This window comes from Microtus oregoni, unplaced genomic scaffold, assembly GCF_018167655.1.
Source record: "Microtus oregoni isolate MIOR12 unplaced genomic scaffold, Mior012 000095F_ref0000231, whole genome shotgun sequence".
Lineage (NCBI taxonomy): Eukaryota > Metazoa > Chordata > Mammalia > Rodentia > Cricetidae > Microtus > Microtus oregoni.
Window position 1 is genome coordinate 3,841,332 of NW_024544708.1, and position 22,946 is coordinate 3,864,277.

The 22,946-nt window shown below is 44.8% G+C and overlaps 1 protein-coding gene across 24 annotated transcripts in view; it reads left to right on the forward strand.

Annotated features, from left to right (window-relative positions):
• Positions 1–16,966, forward strand: part of LOC121442754 (band 4.1-like protein 3) — a 165,135-nt gene extending 148,169 nt beyond the window's left edge. For 4 of the 24 annotated variants that reach the window (XM_041644345.1, XM_041644354.1, XM_041644346.1 and 1 more), the window contains 13 exons: positions 1,867–1,902; positions 2,105–2,170; positions 2,627–2,818; positions 8,202–8,276; positions 8,620–8,718; positions 9,675–10,394; positions 10,924–11,046; positions 11,610–11,966; positions 12,875–13,006; positions 13,756–13,854; positions 14,296–14,376; positions 14,649–14,765; positions 15,857–16,966. In XM_041644345.1, coding sequence (XP_041500279.1) covers positions 1,867–1,902; positions 2,105–2,170; positions 2,627–2,818; positions 8,202–8,276; positions 8,620–8,718; positions 9,675–10,394; positions 10,924–11,046; positions 11,610–11,966; positions 12,875–13,006; positions 13,756–13,854; positions 14,296–14,376; positions 14,649–14,759 — 2,091 coding nt within the window. In that variant the 3' untranslated portion in view covers positions 14,760–14,765; positions 15,857–16,966. The remainder of the gene's footprint in view (positions 1–1,866; positions 1,903–2,104; positions 2,171–2,626; positions 2,819–8,201; positions 8,277–8,619; positions 8,719–9,674; positions 10,395–10,923; positions 11,047–11,609; positions 11,967–12,874; positions 13,007–13,755; positions 13,855–14,295; positions 14,377–14,648; positions 14,766–15,856) is intronic. The other 20 variants (XM_041644360.1, XM_041644359.1, XM_041644365.1 and 17 more) reach the window with 11 other exon arrangements.
• The last annotated feature ends 5,980 nt before the right edge of the window (positions 16,967–22,946 follow it).

Consider the following 22,946-nt stretch of genomic DNA (forward strand, 5'->3'; position numbering starts at 1 on the left):
GAGCGGCGGGGTTGCGTTCCTGGTACCCGGCCGCCCACATGGCCAGCTTATGCCCCAAAATAATTACACGGAAACTGTAATCTTTTAAACACTGCCTGGCCCATTATTTCCAGCCTCTTATTGGCTAGCTCTTACATATGGATCTAACCCATTTCTAATATCCCTGTAACACCACGTGGTGTCTTACCAGGGAAGATCTTAACCTGCGTCTGTGTCCGGTAGGAGAATCATGGCGACTCCTTGACTCAGCTTCTTTCTCCCAGCATTCTGTTCTGTTTACTCCGCCTACCTAATTTTCTGTCCTATTAAAGGGCCAGGGCAGTCTCTTTATTTAACCAATGAAATTAACACAAAACAGAAGACTCTCCCCCATCATTACTGCATTATGGGATGTGCAGAGAAAGCACCTTGGTCCCCAAAGACAGATAAGAAATCTGAGACCAGTTCAAACATGGCTGCCCATACCTGTCATGCCAACAGGTGGAAAGCTGAGTAGGTAAAATGCTGAGCTCTGGGCGGACCGGATGCTCTGTTTGTGTCCTTCCTTGAGCATGACCTCAGCTCACCTCTAGTTTGACTCTGGGTCTCACACGGGCCTGACGACCAGGCTCAGATCGGAGAGCTGTCCTAAGAAACACCTTATGTTTCCGGTCCACGGGGCGTGGCCCACTTGCGCAGTTGCTGGTGCTCGATGTTAGGTCCTTAAATAAGCCAGGCTCTTAAAACTGGAAAAGGAAGAGCAATGAATTGGCTGTGAGATGGTTTTAATGGGTATCTTTTTTATTTTATTTTTTTATTTAAAGAAATCCTGTTTCATTTTAAAGAAAGATACAGTAGTGGTATAGATGGTAACTGATTTTGTTTATAGTTTCTTCCTTATCCTGTATGTCAGTCTTTTCCCCTCTAGAACTTGCTCTAGGCATAAAGGTTCAGCTGGGTGTGATGGTTCACACCTGCAGTCCCAGCGCTGTCTAAGCTGAGGGTTCAGCTGGGTGCAATGGTTCATACCTGCAGTCCCAGCGCTGTCTAAGCTGGGGGTTCAGCTGGGTGCAATGGTTCATGCCTGCAGTCCCAGCGCTGTCTAAGCTGAAGAGGGTGCCCTTGTCTCAACAACAGAGGGGGCTGGAGAGAGGGCTCAGTACTTAAGAGTACTGGTCACTCTTTCAGAGGACTCAGTTTTGATTCCCAGCACCCACGTGACAGCTCGTGACCATCTGAGACGGCAGTTCCAGAGGATACAAAACCCTCCCCTCTAGCCTCTGCAGGCACCAGGCACACAAGTGGGGCACAGACATACATGTAGGCAAAACGCTCATACACCAAAAATATAAAAAAATGATAATAATTAAAAAAACAAAGTGTGTGAGTACAAGGAGTGACTTTGAGGCTCCGCATGGTTTTAAAATGCAGGAGCCTATGTGATAAGATCTTTGAGCTGCAGATCTGTGGTCTACAAACTGAGCTGACGTGTAGTTATTGTGAGGTCTTGCATATAGAAGGGCTGTCATTTTCCCATAATAATGGCCATTTTTAGGAATTGTGAACTAGGTCCCCAACTTCCAGACTCCCAGACCTTTGCTGATGTTCAGTAGGGACAACCTGTTAGTCCTCCCGCAACCCTTCTCTAAGCTTGTGCAACTGCCTGTTAAAATGCCAGAGTCGCCCTGAGCGAAGAATCTATTGCCGCTTTGTTCCAGTGATGTTTCATCATGTGTGTGTAGGGTTATGCTTTGTGTCTAAGAAGGCACCGCGTCTGAATGCAGGGGTACCATAGGGCTCACAACCAGCCAGTGTGTATAGACCAATTTACTTTAGAGAAAATTGCTTGGTAAGTCTTTATCTCCCACTCTTTCTTGATGCTGCCAGTCGGACCAGGAGGAAGATGCAGAGCTCAAGGCACAGGTAGAAAATTAAAGATACCACACCAAAAAAAAAAAAAAAACCCAACCCAGACCAGTGTGTGATGAGTCACTGTTTGTCTGCCGTGTCCAGACGTTTTCCGCATGTTTTCCTCTCGGCTGCCATGCCGACGGTGTGTGACGTGGCGTTTGTTCCCGTGACTACTGTGTCCCTTACCTTTCCCTCTCTTCTTCACTTTTTTCAGAATAGTCTGATTAAGCGAATAAAGGGTGAAAATGTGTATGTCAAACATAGTAATCTTATGTTAGAGGTTGGTATTGGTACGCACCAGTGCATGCTCGTGTGTGTTGTTGATCCCTCTGTGGCATACGTGTGGACTTGAGCCATGATGCATGACCTGTGTGCTCAGCTGGTAGTGGCTGGGGATGATTAACTCTGATCCCTTCTTCTCTCCTAGACATAGATCCTTTTCCTGTGTGTGTATTTGTTTTAACCCTCCGGCTACATATAAACGTCACTTCTTAGAATTTGCCTCTAACTGTTTTTGTTCATTTGTTTGCTGTGTGAAACGAAATTATTTTTCTTTCTCTTTTCCCTGGAAATCCTACATTTTCACTAGAGCGTTTGTGGTAGTGTCTTGAACCCTGATCCCAGTCCGGTTTCCTTTTGACGACTAATGTGTGTGCTATATTTTAAAAAGAGAGAGGCAGGCATAGAAAACCACTGTGAGAACTTGACTGCCGGAATCTTCTCGCTCTGACTGCAGGAGCTCGATAAGACTCAAGATGAACTGATGAAACACCAAACCAACATTAGCGAGCTGAAGAGAACCTTCTTAGAAACCTCGACAGAAACTGCCTTAACCAACGAGTGGGAAAAGAGGCTTTCCACGTCCCCTGTGCGGCTGGCTGCCAGGCAGGAGGATGCTCCCATGATTGAACCGCTGGTGCCCGAGGAGGTCAGTATCTGGGCTGTGGGCTATCTTCTGTGCAGTGGTCTTGTTCCCCACAGGGTCTGGGATTGCGAAAGGGGTGTGGCCAGACCCGGAATGAGGTGCTCAGTGCTGGGTGGAGAGAGCAGGGGGAGGAAGAGCAAGTCCCAGCATCACTGTGCTAAGAATGACCATGGCCAGGCAAGAGCAGGGAGACGCTGTGCACATCACCGGGGTCTTACTTTTCATGTTGGTTTTCCACCTGGGAGAAGTTGATGATCTCTTAGTGAAGCGACACTTTCTGTAAACATACTTTCTTCTACGTTGAGAAATGCCCCCTTAAAAACCCGTTTCTTCTCCTCATTAATTAGAAAATGAGGCCTGATAAGATTGTCTGGTGTTTAAATGGGGGGGGGGGGTCAGAAGTTAACAGCATTTCAGAACAGATCAGTACTCTGGCATCTAATACTGGACTTTGATTTCATTTAATGTTTTTTATTTTAATTATAACTGTTTATTTGAACTAATTCTAAATCAGTGTTTGCTTTTTTAAAAATGGGAAAAGCAGATGACAGAAACCCCCTTTTCAGTAAGACTTTTCCATATAAGGAAACTGACTTTGAAGTGTCAGTGAGGGCTGGGCTCTGTCCCTCCAGGGCTCCTCATCTGTGGGTGTAGTGGCCATTTGATCATCCATTAGAGAGCATCCTGCTATCTCTCCCTTTCAAAATAAATCATTTTTGGAAATTGCATCTTTAGAGCACTGTATTGATTAGCCTCCTTGCCAAGATCTTTTGTTGTGAGATATTTGCCCAAGGAGCGGTGACAGAATAGAGCATTAAACCTCAACTGTTGTGTGAGAGAAAGGCTTTAAGCGGTGGTACTGAAGTCCTTGCAGAGAAAGGAAGAATCAAATTACACCCATTGTTTGGGAATCTTTTAAGGCTGTTTATCTAAAGGGCCAGTATCTCATTATCTCTCCTCTCGTGACAAACCCAGTCCCAGCTGAAAAGGAAAGAGTGGGCTACCTGTCTGAGTTACTTTGAAAAAGTTCTTTTTAGGCAGAATGAATGAAAGTGTTGTTACCAAAGTCTCCCTGTACCATTAAACACCATTAAGCATCGGGAGACGAAATTTAACATTGTCTGATTTGGTCAGCATAGCCTTTGCATTGCTAAGAGTAGCACCTGCAGACTAAGGCAATGGCTCAATGAATAAAGCATTCGCTGTAAAATCATGAGGACAGGAGTTTGATGCTTCCCCAAAATGCACCCTAAAGTCAGATGTGGTAGTGTGCCTCGGCAGTCCCAACATACCTGCTTCAAAAAAAGTCAGAGACAAGAGAGTCCCCCAGAGCTCCTGGGCCACCTAAGTTGGCATGAACAGCAGTGAACAAGAATCCCTGCCTCGAATATGAATATTGAAACCCAAGGTCATCCTCTGACCTCTACATACATGCTATGCCACATGTATGCCCTCACTCACACATATAAAACACATATGCATACAGACATGTGTGTACACACACACATTTTTTTAGAAAAAGTCACTTACCTATTATGATGTTGTAGAATTTATTGTAATTTTCAAACCTGGATTATTTTATTTATGTTATCTCTTTTTGGAAACTATTTCCTGTCTCTAAAGATGTTAGATACTGGCTTAAGTTTTAAATACACAAATTGAAACAAATAGCCACCAAAGCAAACCAAAGAAAAATAAGAAAAAAGAAAAAAAAAAGGAAAGAATCCCAGCATCTCTTTTCATGCTGATACTCAAGGAAATAGTAAATGCTAGCATTTTTGAATGAAAATTTGGGTAATAAGAAATTACATTAATAAACATGAAGACTTTAAAAGTCAAAGCTATAAGACTGATAAGACATCACTTCTGAATCTTGGAGGATGATGTTGAATTGACGGTGGGAGGGGGTGGTGCTTTGACAACCCCGAGGGCTCCCTGGATGCCCTGCCTTCTCTGCGTCTCTGTAAACAGATGAGCCAGCCAAGAAAGGCCCTTTTCAACATGAGAGTAGCTAAAGGGCAGCGCCACTTAGGTCCACAGACGGGAGAACTGCAGTGCTGGCATGGTGGCTGCTCCCACCCCTCTGCAAGAGCTCCATGCCTTCGTCACTATAGTGCGGACATGAAATCTCAGGAGGCAGTTGTGTGGCTGTAGCGAGCTGGAGAATGGTGATGCTGGGCAGCAGAGGGGTTCTAGAAAAGCTACGGACTTCAGGGCCTGGAAGATGAGAGGTGTTTTCACTGGCTTCAAGCCCTGGGCTTCTCTAGACAGGTGGACCAGGCAGCACGACCTCTGCGTTCCATTGTGTTCTTCAGAATGAGACAGTTGTCAGTGACATCCAAGTTTATAGTCCAGCTGGGAGCCCTATAGATAGCCATAAGAGCAAAGAAAACATTCTGATTCTCTAAATCACCTCTGTTTTCTATATTTAGACTTCAGCCTTTTTTTTTTTTCTGGCTTTATGAAAAGCAGACAGTCTCTTTAACCTCAGCTAGGAACGTACAAAGCATATTGGTTTCCAGACTCAAAAGCAGTTTTATTTTGAATGGGGGACAGTTTTGAAAGAATATCAACTGCTTGGTGTCACTCTGTTCCTTGATGTGGCCACTTTAATTATCCAGTGTAGAAGGAATCCCAGTTGTGTCTGCAGAAAAATATTTAACTTATTTTTTAAAATTGCATCACAAATAAAATAATACTGTTTTGTGTCAGAATCAATAAGATACTTAGATTCAATAACCTCACATTTATGACCCCAACTTAGTTGTTTTCTGGTTTTTCTTTTTTTTAAATGAATTTCAGTGAGAAAATATATTTTGAAAAAAAATCTAGTGATCAGATTTTTAATTTTATCATTTTCTTATCTATAGTGGTTGAATACTAATTGTTACTTCTATAAAATGATACCATTAATGAACAATTACAAACATACTAAAGTTAAAAAAAATAATGATTATATTCTGAGAATTTCATGTGTTCACTGTTCGTAAGTCAGACTTTGATGGCCAGTGATTTCAGGTTTCAGTGTTTGTGTAAATAATAGAGAAATAGCAGAGATGCCCTCAGAGCAGTGGATAAAACCAAGTCCGTGTTAACAAATAGATGAGTTTGTGTGAAAGAGACACGTTCTTTGGGACACTGAGCACCAACAGTTCCCAAAATGGCCTTGGGCATGGCACACAGGACACACTTTAGAGCCATGTTCTTTAGAGGCTAGCTTAGATAACAAAATTTTCCAAATCCTAATCCAAAAGCAATATTAATGCCTGTGAGATGCCGATATTGTCCTCTTTGGCATGTGGGCAGTAAATCCACAGGTATGTTCACTGTATAGTAGTGAGCTTAACAGGTATAGTGCATCTAATATGTATAGCTTTGACACAGATGCTGACTACAGTTGATTCCCACCATTTTATATTCGCTATCAAATTTACCTATTCTCTAGCGTTTATTATTAGAAAACCTTCATACTCCAGGAGAGAATGGGTGTTATGAATTTTGTATCCCTGAATAGGACTTTGCATCCCAAGTCTATTGCAGTGTACTGTTTAATAACTAAATAAAATGGTTGGCACGTGCACTTGACTGTATCCTTGGCTGCAATGAGGCACAGTGTAGGGACTTCAGTTTATCAGTAGTTTTATCTCTTCCTTAGTAGAGGCACTGGTTGGGTTGGAAGGTAGACCATGAATAGACAGTTTATACCCATCCTCCTATTGTTAACATATAGCGTGAGATTGGACCTTGGCGGGTGGGTCCAATCCACAGCAGGTGAGAGACAGGCCATGGAGACAGAACTTACATAGGGAGTTTTATTGAATTTCACCCGATCATTTTTAGTTGAATTTCAAAACTATTCCTCCTACCCCCACTGTCTGGAGTTGTACACTATACAGGGGCAGACCTGGTAGCAGTAGGATCACCGCTTGAGTTAGGGCTATTTAATACTAAAGGAAGTAACAAAGCAATACTTTAAAACCCAAAAGCCGGTTCTCACATCAAAGGATGAAATTAATGTTTCTTGATTCTGTAAAGAAAACTATGATTGGATCTAAAGTTTCCACTCAGATCATCTGAAATTAACTTTAACAAACTTACTCACCATATTATAAAAGTTCAAGTAAAATTTGACTTTTGTTTGCTTGGAGGCCAACAGAGACTTCTAGTCAAAAATGACTGCGTTTATTCAAGCGAATGGTGTTCCAGTTTGCTTTCAGTACTGTGATAAGATTGTGACTGAAAAATCATGGGATTAATTGGACTCTCTGAACATGGCGAACAATGAGGGCTGATGAGAAGCCAAGGACAATGGCATGGGGTTTTGATCCTACGTAATGTGCTGGCTTTGTGGGAGCCTAGCCATTTTGGATGTTCACCTTCCTAGACATGGACGGAGGGAGGAGGACCTAGGACTTACCACAGGGCAGGGAACCCTGACTGCTCTTTGGACTGGAGAGGGAGGGGGAGAAGAGTGGGGGGAGGGGGAGAAGGGTGGGAGGAGGGGGAGGGAAATGGGAGGCTGGGAGGAGGTGGAAACTTGTTTTTTTTTCTCCTTTTCTCAATAAAAAAAAAACTATAAAAAAAAAATTTAAAAAAAAAAAGGCACTCTGACCAAACCAAAAGAAACCTAGGGAAGGAAGCAAAGGGCTTATTTGGCTTTACAGTTCCAATTCCTAGTCCATCCTTGAAGGAAATCAGGACAGGAACTCAAACAGGAACTTGCAGCAGATACCATAGAGAGGGATGCCTGCGCGGATGGACACACTGGCGGCTCATGCTTAGCTGGCTTTCTTATGCAGCCCAGCACCATCTGCCTAGGGGATGACACCGCCTCCTCGATTAGCAACCAAGAGAGCCCCCAACAGAGATGCCAGCAGGCCAGTCTGGTCTGGGGGATTCACCCACCAAGGTTCTCTCCCTCTCAAAGGACTCCACCTGAGTCAAGCTGACCAGGACAGATGGCTAATGCACCAACCATGTGTTCCCTTCACTACCACATAGCATGTGCATATCGGCTATTTGTTAGGATTAGAAGTGAGCGTTTCTCCCGTTACTTTAAAAATTATTTTTTTCACAGTTTCTTTTAGTGCTTACTATTAGGGCCATAAGAAAAGCCCGGTGAAGCAACCCTCCATACCACTCTTGTGTGTCCTATGTTTGTGGAGATGTGAAATGTCTTGAATTGTGTGAGCATCCACTTCAGGAAATAGCGTTGCCCATTCGGAGATGGTTATTAAAACTTGGAATGATTCTAGGTCGCTTTTCAAATGAATAGTTCTTCCAGGAAAGCATGAATGACTATCCACAGATGGTACAGTGCTCACCTTCTAACTGTCTCTCTGGAAAATGTCTACTCCCTCTTCTCCAACCCCCTCTCTTCAAACAGACTAAAGAAGAGAGAGAGATTTCTGAGAAAGTTGTATTTTTACAGCAAGGAAGTTCAGCATTCCTTGAGTCTCAGGTAAAAAAGCAAACACGGATTATTTGCATAGAGGAAACCTTCTTCAGCCTTCTCTGTCACTGAAGTCTCTGGTTTTTACTTCTTTAGTTTCTCTTGTTTAAAGCTAAGGTGGGTACATAACTTTGCTTAGACTTTGGGAGAGGGAATTTGCTTAGTATGTTAGTGATCAGTTACATATTACTCATAACTTCTACATGATAAAAATTACCGTTGAGGCTCTGGGTCTACCTGTGATAATCTTCTGAAATTCCCCCACTGCCAGTTTTCATCTAGAGACTGCTACTATTTTTAATGCCTTTGACTGATTTTGAATACTCTGAACTTACATTGGTTTTCTCGCTAGCCAAGTGTGGTTAAGAAAATGCACGAAGGCGTCTCTGCTGATTCTGTGGCCACTTCTCATCAGATAATTTTCCAGAAAACTGTCCCGTCGACCCTAGAGGTTATTCTTTTCAATTTATTTCTTTCAGTCCAATGCCAGAATATAGATCAACCTACAGTTATTCTGCTTAACACAAACGTATATCTAGATTTAGGTTTTCAGGCTACAATAAATAGAAAACAGCACTCTCATTTAAGATGTAAAACAAAATGCTCACCTACTCTGGTTTGAGCTTGCTTCCTTCCGCAACTGGGTAGACTGGTTAGCTATTAGCCCACTGCGACCTGTTAGCTCTCCTGTAGGCCAATGTTTCTTACCTTTCTTCTGTCCTGTTGAAACTAATGCTAAAGGAAGTAGGAGAGAAATTACTGAGCCATCGAATTAGTTCTAGCTGAGAGCAGAGCACTCCACGGACCTCTGAGTCTTGTTTATAAAGGATCCCATCAGTAGTGGCTCATCAGGGGAAATGCTAATACCATACCTTGAATACAGGTGCACTCAGTATGCACTGATGCCAAGTATAGTCATGAATTGACTGCCTTGGATAAGGAAATAAACTTGCAGTCTTGGAAAATGACATTGACAGAAACCTGGAGAATACCTTCAACTTCCTTGTGAAAATACTAGAACAGAGAACGTGGACAACTGTCTTTTGTGCCCACGTGCGTAAAGTTGAATAGTTCAGTGATACCATCCAATCCTAACATCAAAAGCAACCAGCTGCTGACCATAAAGTCAAATAGGTTTCTTCTAAAATTCCTTGCCAAGACGTGTTCCTATTTAAAGTAACATGGAATTGCAACGCTACCCCACAGAATGTATTCTGGGTTGAAATTAGTAGACTTTAGGTGAGAGGAGACACCAGCCCTAATTCTTAGATGACAGCCGCCACCCTTTGCCTCCGTTCTACCCCGTGCCCGAGTGTAGTTTAGGCCTTGATTTTTTATAAAGGGTTCTTATTTTATAAACAAGATGCCTTCCGCTTTTCTAATTTAGCTTTTATATTTTGAATATAGGGTACAGAGGATTGGGTTATTGTAGACAAAATACCCACTGAGGTAGTTGATGGTGATTCGAAAAAGATTGTGACTTACAAGGTGGTTACCGTGACCAGTAAAACTGGTGAGATCCCAGCCGACTTGCTAAAGTCTAGTATGATTGACACACACGGCTTCGATGACTTGACCAGAGACATGCATCTTAAGGAGGAGAACAAGCAGAAGGTGTACACGCTAGGGAAATCCTACGACACGGTCTCTGGGAGAATTGTTACCATGACGGGGAAAGCTAAAGAGGGGGAGAAAGCCGCACAGACCTCCTTGCTGGAAGGCCTGCGGAAGACCGAGAGAGGCGCTACAGAGGCTGTGAAGGTTGTTCCCTTGCTGGTGGAATACGAGGTCCTGGAATCCTTGACTGAAGAGAAATCCAGAAGGGGACCCGAGGTCCACACCCCGAAGCGGAGATTGTCAGAATCCCTGGCGCCCATCAAGGAAGCTGAATCTCGTCGGCAAAGCCCTGAGGAAGAAGACACCCAGAAGGCTCCAACGCTGGGAGAGGATGCGCCTGCCCAGCCCCGGTTCAGCAAACCGCAGCAGGTGTCCGAATGTGAGGTGCTGAAGGTAGGGCCCTTTGGCCCACGCAGGAAGAGCCTGTCTGAGTGGCGGTACTCCCAGGAACCGGCCTTTACTGTGGCTACTGCTCACTACGTCACCGAGTCCTCTGCATCCCAAGTAGTGGTAACCAGTGGCTCTCGTTCAGTCGCACCTTAAGATTCCAGCATGACGGTTTTTTCAAACAGCGCCCTTCCGCCCTGAACCTTTCCCGTTTCTCTTGCCGCTTGACTTTATGTTGAGAGCAGTGAACCCAGCTTTTTTTCCCCCATGATTAAATCAATATTGCAGTCTAAAGTCAGCATTAAAACACTTTTCCCATTTTATTTCTAGCTGCCCGTTCCCAAGATGCCGTGATAACGCTGCTGTGGCTTGCAATAAAGGGGCGGGGGGAAGGGGGGACGGGGCTGGAAAATGACCTGCTTAAATCGGCACCACCCTAAACGTAATAACTCTGCTGTAGCTCACGAGGGCTCGTGGTCACCTAGTTTGCTATGTTATGCCTCCATTGTTTTCTGTTTCCAAGCTCTCTACGTGGACTCCTTCATTCCTCCTCCTTTTTTCCCTCTGCCTCCAGTCTTGTCTAGCAAGCCACAAACACGTGAGCCTGAGGCGCCTCTCTCGTGCTTGATTCTTCCTCTCTTTGTCTACTCAGACTAAACAGTCCTCTGGGGAGAAGCTCGTGGATGGCTCGGAGATCCTCAGTCTGTTAGAGTCGGCTCGAAAACCCACAGAGTTCATAGGCGGGGTTTCCTCTACGACCCAGAGCTGGGTGCAGGTGGCCGATTGCTCCCATCCTTGGTGTTTGTGAATGTGCCCATTTGCTTTGCTTTGCGAGTTTGTGGCAGGTGTGTGTCTGTGTTTCGCACCCAAGTGGCATTGCCGTCCTGCCCCTCAAAGATGTCCTGAGTGATTGCCCTTGGTGCCGCTGCATGTACCTGTCACGTAGTTTCCATTCCATTTCAAGAATGCGCTTCCGGTACTCGACAGCAATGGCGTTAGGAGGTTTTGTCTCATCTGTTGGGTCTCAGAGTGCATTCAAAGCCGGTGTGAATGTGTGGCAAAGCTTTCATTCTCCTTTCTCCACTTGCCTATTTTACTCCATTCTGTTTCTCCTGCCATTGCTGAGAAACCCGTGCAGGTCCCAATGTGCGTGCCAAACAGCACAGGGCAAAGCTGGCGGGAGAAAGGAAACCTGAGTTTGTTTCCATCTGTGTTTGTGCAAATGATCTCTGGATGCTGGCTTTGGACATCCTAGTGAGCAGCAGATTGGGGGGGGGGGGGAGGTTGATTGTTTTGTTTTATGGAAGGGCACTCAGACACTGTATTCTTCCCCTACAGAAAATGGAAACAAAGACAGAATCCATTGAAACCGAGGTGGCGTCCGCCCTGCACTCGCAACCCCCCAGCACTGAGAAGGTGCTGCAGGAAACGGTCCTGGTGGAGGAGAGACGTGTGATGAACGTGCAGGGCAGTGGGGATGCTTCTCACGCGGCGGGCGATGACGTGGATGCTGCAGAGTCCACACCCGTGGTTCCGCACAGCATAAAAGGGACAGAAGCAGCCAAGGAAGAGAGAGGAGAGGTGGCTGACAAGTCTGTCCCTGAGCAGGAACAGCCTGCCACTGGCTCCCGCGAGGAGGAGCAGGTGGAGTCTATGCACCCTTCCGAGGCTTTGGAACAAAAGTCTCATTTTGAGGTAAACGGTAGTTACTAATTCTCTCAGGCGATACCCTGAGGCTTAGATCAGTGAGGAAAGCAAGGCTACATTTAACTTTATGCCTCATGGTGCACGGAGCCTTTGGTTTTCCTCTCCGTTCTATTACTTCGCATGGCAGTGAAAGGCCCCCATGCTTGTTTCCAGATTTGGGGTCACATAGAAACATAAAACTAGTAAGTATTGATGACGTATAGCTCCAGGAAGCAGTTTCTGTCATGAACATTATAACTGACAGAAAGCATGGGAACCAGTGATTAGCTATGAGAAAACTGGAGGGCCACAAAGATGGCGCAGTGGCTAACAGTGCTGGTCACACAAGCCTGATGAGCCGAGTTCCGTCCCTGGAACCCACAGTGGAAGAGGAGAACCAGGGTCTGAAAGTTGCCCTCTGACCTACATAGGCACAACAACAATAATAATAAATATTTTTAAATGAAAAGTTGGCATTTATTTCTGATCCATATACTTTTCCAGAAGGACCAGAAAGCATTCCTCCAACTTCTAGAACTTTCTTCTCTGTCTGAGATCCTCCACACATTGGTGGTTGGTGGCTGATGATTTAGGACTAGCCTCATCCTCCTTGGTTACTGGTTTAAAAGCTCATTTATAGGTTTAACTCTATCAGTGTTTGCATATGAGATTGAAAAGAAGGAGCAGATTGTTTTTAATGTCCTTTAAGATGTTTCTGTTGCCTCGAACATCCTATGTCCACAATTGCTGGGTTTGGGCGGGAGACTGACAAGGATTTATTGTGTGCCGTGATCCATATCTTCCCTCCTCATTTAATGTGGAAACTTTTGTCACGAACAAAAGACACCAAGAAGAGAGAGGAGTCAAACCATGTGTGCGCCTTGGTAACCCCTCCCCCTTGCTTCCCACTGATGCAGTCCTCCACTGTGAGAATGGAAAGCATGAGTGTGGGCAGTGTTTCTCCAGGAGGAGGCAAGCTCGACATCTCTACCAAGGAAGTGCCAGTAGTTCACACAGAAACCAAAACCATCACATACGAGTCCTCACAGGTAAGACCAGAGGCCTGGCCACTCTGTGGCGTCACGCTTTCAAGCGTAACTACACAGTAGTGGTCCAGGAGGCTGAGAGGATGCAGCATCCAAACCATCTCTGTCAAGACCAGTGCTATGCGGTGGTTTTATTACTGACTGTGCAGCCACAGGAACTTCCCCAAGGCACTGGGTAACCTGGCATAGGAAAGCCTCAGAGAGCTGGGTGTACAGCTATGGACCATAAAGAGGACTGGGCTACCCACTACATCTCAGTTCGTTAACCCTCCTAGTCCACGGCTTTGCCTAGAGTTTACTCCCAGCGCTCCCAGGAGCTACCTGAATTGGCCTATGATTGGAAAGCGATTGTTCCTTCCTTCTAAGGATGTGGGTTCCAGGTTTCCCATGGATGCTCCAGTTCCTTGTCTAGGCTCATATAACATTTCTTTATAATGGGTGGACATCCTCAGATATAGTTTAAATAATTGCTAGGTGACTTACACTACCTTGCACAATGTAAATGCAATGTGTGGTTGCAGTAAATAAATAAAATAAGTGTGGTTGTCCTCCAATGTTTAGCAGATACCTAGACACATTCAGTCTGGCCGCAGACCGTTTCTGAGTATTTTCCATCCGTGGGTTGATTGAGTCTTCGCATGGGGGGAGCTCAGTTCACTCTGTCACTGTACGGCATTAAGGAATGGGACCATCCTGTGAAGAGGAAATGTAACCACACGTGTGTGCTGTTGTGTGTTCCTGTCCCTGCTTAGGTTGACCCTGGGGCCGATCTGGAGCCAGGGGTGTTGATGAGCGCCCAGACAATCACATCGGAAACCACCAGCACCACCACCACCACACACATTACCAAAGTAAGTGGAGCTGACACCCACAAGCACCAATCCTGACAGCTGGAGAAAGGCATTGATCACCAAAACCTCCGGCAGACCGGGCTGTGCGGGAATTCCTTACTCGCCTATCTGCTGTCGAGCTAGATTGTATTAAAAGTGGGCTGAGAGATGTCAGTGTCTCCCATGAACTTGTCTGCCTCTGCCAGTGTCTGTTGAGGATTCATTCTGATATCCTTGATGCCCACCCCAGGGTGGGCATAGAGTAGACCTCAAAGAAACTGGCCCTCCTAAGCCCCAAAAGCTCTGCTTTTGACAGTGAACCTGGGGGAATGAACGACAGTGGCACTTGACGCTACTCCCGCCTCCTGCTGTTCCCCAGTGAGTCGCTCACAGGGCTTTTCTGTTTCCTCTAGACTGTGAAAGGCCAGTGAGTCGCTCACAGGGCTTTTCTGTTTCCTCTAGACTGTGAAAGGCGGCATTTCAGAGACGAGAATTGAGAAGCGAATAGTCATCACGGGAGATGCTGACATTGACCATGACCAGGTAGTGTGTGTGAGGCGGTAAACGCTCTGACAGAGAAGTCATTGTGAACTTATGGGCCTTTGGGTTCCCAGTGCTAATCTTCTAGTTCAGCACGTATTCTAAAATAGTTTCTCAATTAACTTTGCAGAATACGATTTTGAATCCTTCCGTAATCATTGTACCTCCTTGTTAATTGTGGATATAGATTTAGCTCATAAGTCTACACCTTGCTATGGCTCATGCATGTCCCACCTCCTTTTTGTTTTTGCCCTTCTGTGATTTCCTGGGGATAGGCTCTGGCTCAGGCAATTAAAGAGGCCAAAGAGCAGCACCCCGACATGTCAGTGACCAAAGTAGTGGTCCATAAAGAGACAGAAATCACACCAGAAGACGGAGAGGATTGACCAGAGGTAAGAGGTGACGTTGATTCTCTAGGCTTGCCTCAGCTGGCATGAAGCATGGGGCACCTCCCTCCCATCCTTTGCCTCATTCCCCCTCCCTTGGTTCTCTCACTGGCATCCATGGGGCTGGCTGGCTAGAAGATGGAGATCTGTTTGTGGGTACTGGGGTACCTCTGCTGTGGAGAAACCATCGTTAGAGCCAGTTAGAGGCGAAGGGAAAGCAGGGTCCTTGCTTGCCTTGTCTCACCGCTGCGCTTTTCCTCTGGGCTTTGCATTCTTCGCATCAGCCAAATTTGAAATATCTAATTTGATTTCGCTCGCCGTGTGGCCTAATAAACACTCAAGCGGGTTCTTCTGAGAAGCTGAATTTGTGTTTCCACTTGCAGAGAAATTAGCCGTACTCCTTCATGCTTTTGATGACAGCATCGTCGTCCCTTGGAAGCACGCTCTTCCAAGACAAACGTCCGTGCTTCAGACTGATTTAGTTTGAAACTGAGCACTCACTTCCTTTCCGAATGCCTTATACTTCCTGTATTCTGTGACTGACTTTCCCCATCGTACTTGGTCCCAAAGGGAGGCGACAATGCAGATTTGTGGTCATGTTTTCCTCGTGAAAGCGCATGCCTCGCCAGTCTGTGTGAGCAACATCATGAGCAGATTCTGCCCTCTCTGTGTGCACAGCCCTGTTATGTGAGAACTCAGGCGGCCATGCATATCCTTAGGTGGGCTGTGGATGCTGAGTGCAGTTGTACCTACTTACCCGTGTACTTCTGGAATAAGAATAATATTGAAAAGAGGTTGTCCAGATCCATTTTCTGAAGCGTTTAGGTTAATGAGTAATACCTCTTTTAAAAATAGGAAAAGTAAATGCTAAACTCACTCAGACCCCAATTAATAGAATTCTTGAAAGATGAAAGCAAAAGTGAGAGAGAGAAAAAATATTTTTTTTTCTCCAATGGGCTTCGGCCACTTGAGTGATGTAGTTTTCTGTTGCCATGTAACAGCCTCCCGTCAGAATGAGCATTCTAACCTCCACAGCACCTTTTGTAACTGCTCGGATGTTTTCCGATGAGAAATTGATGGAACCTTTCTTCCCACAGGAGTAACTCAGCTTGCACACGAACCCAGTCATGTAAACCGTTAGGAAAACCGGAGCCTATGTGGCGTTCCCTCTTCTAACCAACTGACTTGCATCTGTCCGTGGAAAATTCCAGAAGAACTGACCTTGACCGTTAATGAAAGACACTGGCAGAGAGATCTTCCCGTATAAAGCAATCCGAATCGGCATCTCTAAACTGACACTGCATGAAGCGATAATAAAAATCACAAAAGAGCCGCACTTTTAATTTCCACCGAAATCTCTGTTTTCAACCCGACCTGCACGTTCATAGCCAACTGTGTAAACCGTGATCTCATGTAACACGACCACAGCTCATGCCTACCATAGTTTATTATTAAAGTCTCCACAGAACCACAGTCTCATAGGTGACAAATTCTGTTTACAAACAAATGTTAACTACCCTAAAATGCTATCAGCCGTCTAGGTCCGGTGTGTCAGATTTACCCCAGATTAGATGTGCCAATAACCGACTTTATTCAGTGAACAACTTGAATCTTGTCCTTGTCTAATCTGGTTTTATTATTCTCACCCCTAAGCAGTAATGACTCTCTGACCCTCTAGAAATACTTAATGCTTACAACCTTGCTTTGTGTCTCTAATTTGTTATAAGGTAGAATTGATTCTAGCACACTGATGTAATTTCTTCCTACTCCTTCACTCTGGTCTGCGTTCAATCCAGAAAGATTCTCAGAATTACTTAAGCAAGCCCTCAATGTGTACATTATCATTGTTTGAGGAAGAAAACCTGTATTTTTGTTAGTTTATAATATTACGAAAATCCACTCCCAGAAAGATCTGCCGGGCTGCTTTTTCTTGTTGTTTTTCTTTTCCTTGTATTTTTTCATTGATTTTTTTTTCTTCTTTTACTTGAACAAAAAGGTGTTTTATTTACAAATCTGGTCCATATTTCCAATCTAGTTCAGAGCCAAGCCTTAAATTGTACAGAATTTCCACTGTAATTAAACTATTTAGTGTTTAGTTATCAAGAACCTCCAGAAAGATATATTCTCCATTACGCTGTCCACTGCATCACAGCCCGTCCTGAATCATGTTACCGCATCGCGAAATAAAAATGGCAAATGCATTGAAAGCTCTAATTTTCTGTGTGGAATGATTCCGGTTTTCTGTGGTTTAGCCAGAGTTCACATTTGCATGGCACCAGAGGCCTCATCTAGCTGAAGTATAGGGCAATCCTTGCTAGACAGGGTTAGAGAGACACGCATTCAGCCATACAGACCTTGGAGGGTTGGGGATGAGGGCAAAATACATTTATAGAAATATTCAGTTACCTGCAGTGGCTTCAAAGGGGCGTTATAGGCTCTCGTGAGGAAAGGAACTTGATGCCTCTGGGTACTTTTAGTTAGCTAAGAACCACTGCTCCTAAGAAAGCTGCTTTGACTGTGGTATCCACGACAGCAGTTGCACAGTTGAAAAAGAGGGACATGGAAGACTTCTGTGGCCACCCCTAGTCCCACCTCTACTCCCCCCCCCCAAAGAAAGTAATAGCCTAGGTAGGATGTCATCGAAGAGAACTCAGAAAGTGTAACAGGGATACTGAAGTATAGTTCTCCACAACTGGTGGCTTCTGGCGGGGCTGGGGAAGTACTCAGTTCTATTAAACGGGCAGGCCACTGAGAGTTTGACCATGCTCCAGCGAGTATATAGAGAACACACATTGGACTTGGGTTCTTTTGTTGTTGTTGCTGTTGTTGTTTCTTTTTTGGTTGGAACAGGGTAGTCACAAGCCAGGGGCAGACATGGAAAGCCTGGGGAATGAGTGTGACTGGGGTGTAAGATGCGAAATTCCCAAAGAATCGTTAGAAATTTTATATGGAAAAAATAAAAATAGAAAACACTATTCTTCCTTCCAGATACCAGCTCCACATAAATGAGGCAGTGGGTGTTACAAAGGCCTGCATGGCCTCTTCCAGGTGCTCATGGTGCAGAAGAAAGCTAAGAACCAAAGGAACCAGCCTTTATTGATATCTTCCCTGTCATGATTTACCTAGCTTTCTGACTTAAAGAGAAAAAAGTTGGAGGGGCTGGAGAGATGGCTCAGAGAATAAGAGCACTGGCTGCTCTTCCAGAGGTCCTGAGTTCAATTCCCACCACATGGTGGCTCACAGCCATCTGTAATGAGATCCAGTGCCCTCTTCTGGCCCATAGGGATACATGCAGGCAGAATATTGTATATATAATAAATAAATAAATCTTTTTTTTTAAAAAAATCGGAGCTAAAGATTTATAGCTCAGTAGGTAAAGTGCTGCCCTACCGGCGTGAGAAATGAGTTCCAGCCCTGCAACCCATAAAGAAGAGGGAGGGACTGGAGAGATGACTCAAAGGTTAAGAGCACTTTCTGCTCGTGCAGAGGGCCGAGGTTTAGTTCCCAGCACCCACATGACAGCTAACAACCAGTTGTCACTATAGTTCCGGGGGCCCCAAAAACCCTCTTCTGGCATCTGCAGGCACCAGGCACGCACATAGTGTGCACACATACATAGAGACAAACACTGATCACACACACAAATGAATCCTTTTTAAAAACCCAGTGTGGGGGCTGGAGAGATGGCTCAGTGGTTAAGAGCATTGCCTGTTCTTCCAAAGGTCCTGAGTTCAATTCCCGGCAACCACATGGTAGCCCACAACCATCTGTAATGAGGTCTGGTGCCCTCTTCTGGCCTACAGACATACACACAGACAGAATATTGTATGCATAATAAATAAATTAATTAATTAATTGAAACCCAGTGTGATAGTGTGTTCTAGTGGTTCCATTGATGGGGAGATGGAAAAAAACGGACTGTTGCTTACTGACCAGCCAGCCTGGCCTAGTCAATAAACTCTGTACCAATGAGAGACCCTGTGTCAAAAGTCGCAGTGGATGGCGCCTGAGAAATAGCATCCAAGGTTAACTTGTAGCCACCACACTCCCATGCACACGGACACATACATTCAAACACACCCATAAGGGCACATCCGTGACACCAGAACAAACACACAAAGCAGATTAGAAACACTTAGAAAGTTAAGTGCCTGCCATTTGTCTCTGAAAGGGCATCAGCTCGTCACGAAGCTTGTTGCTCTTATGCAGGATTCATGTTTGGTTCCCAGCACCCAGCTGGAAGTTCTCAACCATCTGTAATGCCAGTTTCCAAGGATCCAGTGCTCTCTTCTGCCTGCTGGGCAGTGGGCACACTTGTGATACACAGACGCACATGCAGACAAAACATTCCTGTCATAAACCTAAAGAACTTTCTAAGGTGCATTGGAAACGTTACTACTTTAGTTAACGTATAGAACTGGCACATAGTCTCTTGAGATAGCCTGCTCAGTCAGAGTCCAAATTCTGCCCAGACTGGGTGTTCTTATTACCTCCATGTCTCTCTCCTTAGCAATGACAGGCGCTATCAAAAGAGTCGTATCTTCAGCGTTGTTTTCTTTCTCCACAGTGCCCTCCACACTTTTCCCAGCTTCCACCGACAGCCAACAAATTCCAAGTCTCTCCTATGTATTTAGGTATTTGTAATAGGAATACTTCCTTGTTAGCACTAAACCCATATTTTCTATTATTTTCATATGCTAATTACTACAAAATTAGCAGCCAAAGATAAAACAACTTTGGCATCATAATCTATGGCTATAACAATAAGTCATTAGGAGCTGGTTTAGTATTAAGTCCATTTAACAGAATAAGAGTTGTAGTTTCTACCTAGGGCCTATCTAATCACAGGTTCTTTGCCCACTATTGATGCCAAATATGGGTTTCATCTTGATGAACAGACTTTAAACAGGAAGTAGTTGGTCACTCCCATGGTGGTCAGGCCACATTTTCATCAGTGATCATGTCTGGCCAATCATTATGGTCACTCACAGTGTTCACAACTAGGGAAGATGAATGATGGCGTCACATCTGGCAGCATGCACAGCACCTTCCAGCAGACCTGAAGCTGTGCACAGGCTATTCTGTTCACATATCCAACCCGACATCACTCTGGTCTCCACCCCTGCTGCAGCCCATTTACGAAATGAAACTATCTTCTTCTGTCCGCTTAGCCCTTGTGTTTTACAACTTTCCTATCAGCATTCCTTGTTCTGTGCCTCCCAAAGCAGCAGCAGCATTATCGTTTTGTTGAGACAAGATCTTGCTGCACAACCTGTCCAGTCTTGAGCTTACTCAACGGCGTCTTGCTTTGCCCTCCCAAGTGCTCCTGTTAGAGATTCACACCACATCTTCATGTGTAATTTTTACAAATGGATTTTTGCACATCTGGAAGCAACACTGTCAAATAAAAAACTAGGGCTATAATTTTTACTGACCTATGGATTCTTCGATGGACTGTCTTCTTAGTCATGAGTCATAGACGGTAGCCCGTCCATCACAGTTCGTATTATTGGGCTGCTCAGAATGTGTGCCCATGACTGAACATATCTGTCCATTTGCTTAGTCTGAAACATCAGCTTTTCTGGATTTTTCTCTGAAGCCCAAATCCTTTATGGGGCTGGTAAGGGTTCTGAAACAGGAAATGTTTGCACTGGAGGAGAAGCTCCCAATGGTAGCACTTCCTGCTGCAGAGACCTCTTTAACTCTGTGTCCATCATCCGTGAACCACTCCTACTCCAACAGTATCACACCTTTATGCCCTATGGGGGCCATTCTCACTAAAACCACTATACCTACAACTTGGTTAGATATTTGAAGGAAGGCTCTACTAGGGAGATTAAAGATTCAAAATGAGACTATGCAGAAGACCGAAAAGGTCAACAAAAGCCACATGCCTAAGAATTTTAATCTATCCGTGAAAGATCATGGTGCCAAGGAGGAACAGCCAGTGAACAAATAAACGTATACATAATATCCAAAATGAAAATTCAGGAGAATGTCTGGGAACTCGGGGAAACCTTAAACGTGGACTGTAAACTTAAAGAGATGAGGGAAACATGAGAAAAGGCAAACGCACATCAGTACAGCATCATCCATACAGATGTGCAGGGCAGAAAGTGGAATGATTACCACAATTCATGGTCTCTAAGAGACTGCAGGAAGTGCCCTACCTTATCTCTAGGAGTCGCAGGAAGTCCTTACACTAGGACTGTAACCTAACCACCCAACTATGCTTGTTGAGGGACAGATATCCGTGTTGGTAAAATTAATAATAATTAAAAATCATTAAGATGATTAAGACAACACCAGCATGGGAATATTTTGAAAAGAGGAAAGGCAGAGTGCCTATCAGAAAAAGTCCATGCCAGGTTTTCTCCCTCTCTCTCTCTCTCTCTCTCTCTCCAGATATCTAAGGTTAGTAGGCTAAAGGGTATTCGCAATGTTACTATCAATGGGAGGAACTTTACCCTATACAGTGCCCAAATTCCTGACAAAGGTACCTTGAAGGAGTACAGCCCACCATGCTAGGGCAAGCCTGGCAGCAGACATCACTCCCTGGGAGTTACAAGTGGCTTGTGGATTTTCCTCATCTTGGCAGCTGATCGGGAAGCAGAAAGCTTGAGGAAGAATCTGAGTCATGCTATAACCCTAACTCCATACCCTGGTGGCTCAGTCTGCCATTTAGGTTCCATGTTCCTCAATCTTCCAAAGCAATCTCCTCTACAGGGAGTAGAATTTAAACGCCTGAGTCTGGGAGGAGACTTTGTACATTCAAACCCTGGCACTCTTCTGTCGCCTCTGCATGTAAAGTTTCAACGATGCATATTTTAATTTTAATAGCCATCTTTTCCTTGTTGAGAAAAAAAATGCATGGTTAATTAAAAGACCTCGGGTTAGAAAGCAAACACTAGAGAAGTACAAAAGCAGCACTTTTATTAGATTTGCCATTTTGAACAAGTAGCTGACTTCACTTCTATCTCAACTCTCCCATTCAGAAAATGAAACAGATTCCCTGGTTTCCAAATGTTCCTGGAGCGCCTGTGTTAATTACTTTTCTGTGCTGTGATAAGAACACCATGACCAATGCTGCTTATAGAAGTAAGGGTTCATTTGGGCTTACAGTTCCAGAGGGACAGGGGCCGATCACCTGCAGGGTGGGGAAGCAGGGAAGCAGGGCAGCAGGCAGCCATGGTGGCTGGAGCAGCAAGCTGAGACCTCAGGTCTTAAATGGCAAAGCACGAAGCCAGGAGGGCAAGCTTAAAATGATGCAAGCCTTTAAACTCTCAAAGCCTGTCTCCAGCGACATTCTTCAGCAAGGCGTCCCCAAGCAGACCCACCAACTGGGGTTTCAAATGCCGGAGACTACGGGAATGTTTCTCATCCAAACCATCGTAGCTGCAGCTTCTATGAGAGCTCCTAAATGGCAATGGAAAAGAATACCACACTGACGAGGCCCTTTCCACAACACTCGCTCTGCAATGAAAATCAGAGAAGTGTCAAACTCAAAGGACCCTTTAGGATTATCACACTTAAGCGGCTCACAGGGGCAGTCCTTGAAACTGACTTTATCCTATGGAAATAGTAATTTGGAATCAGAAGATAGATGGAAATGAGCTTCTAAATATCTGCACACCTGTATCCCCAGAAAGAGAGAGAGAGGGAGAGAGAGAGAGGGAGAGAGAGAGAGAGAGAGAGAATATGAAGCCTCTGAAGTTTCTTTGAGATAAGGGAAGCCCGTAAGAGATAGGTCAGCTTCTTGTACTTTAAGGAAGAGAAGCAATACCTGTGAAGTTCCAAAACATCCCAAACACTGAACAACAGCCAGAATACTTGTTACCGGAGTTTCAGACCCATTCATTCTCCTTCTTAAATATTCTTAAAGACAAGCAAGGACAAAGAAACACACACATAGGTGCAGTGTAATCCTCCAATAATCAAACTGGCTGAAACAGCTTTAACTCTAAGCATTAGCGAGGAACAAAGGAGAAGCCACGAAATACCCTGCTGGTGAGAGCATAGTTGGCAGGTCTGCAGTGATATTCATTTGTATTTTAATAAATACAGCTTGCCTGAAGATCAGAACACAAAACAGCCACACTGGTCCAGACTAGGCAGTGGTGGCACACACCTTCAATCCCAGCAGCCACACTAGTTAGCCATAGAGGGCGGGCAGTGGTGATGCAAGCC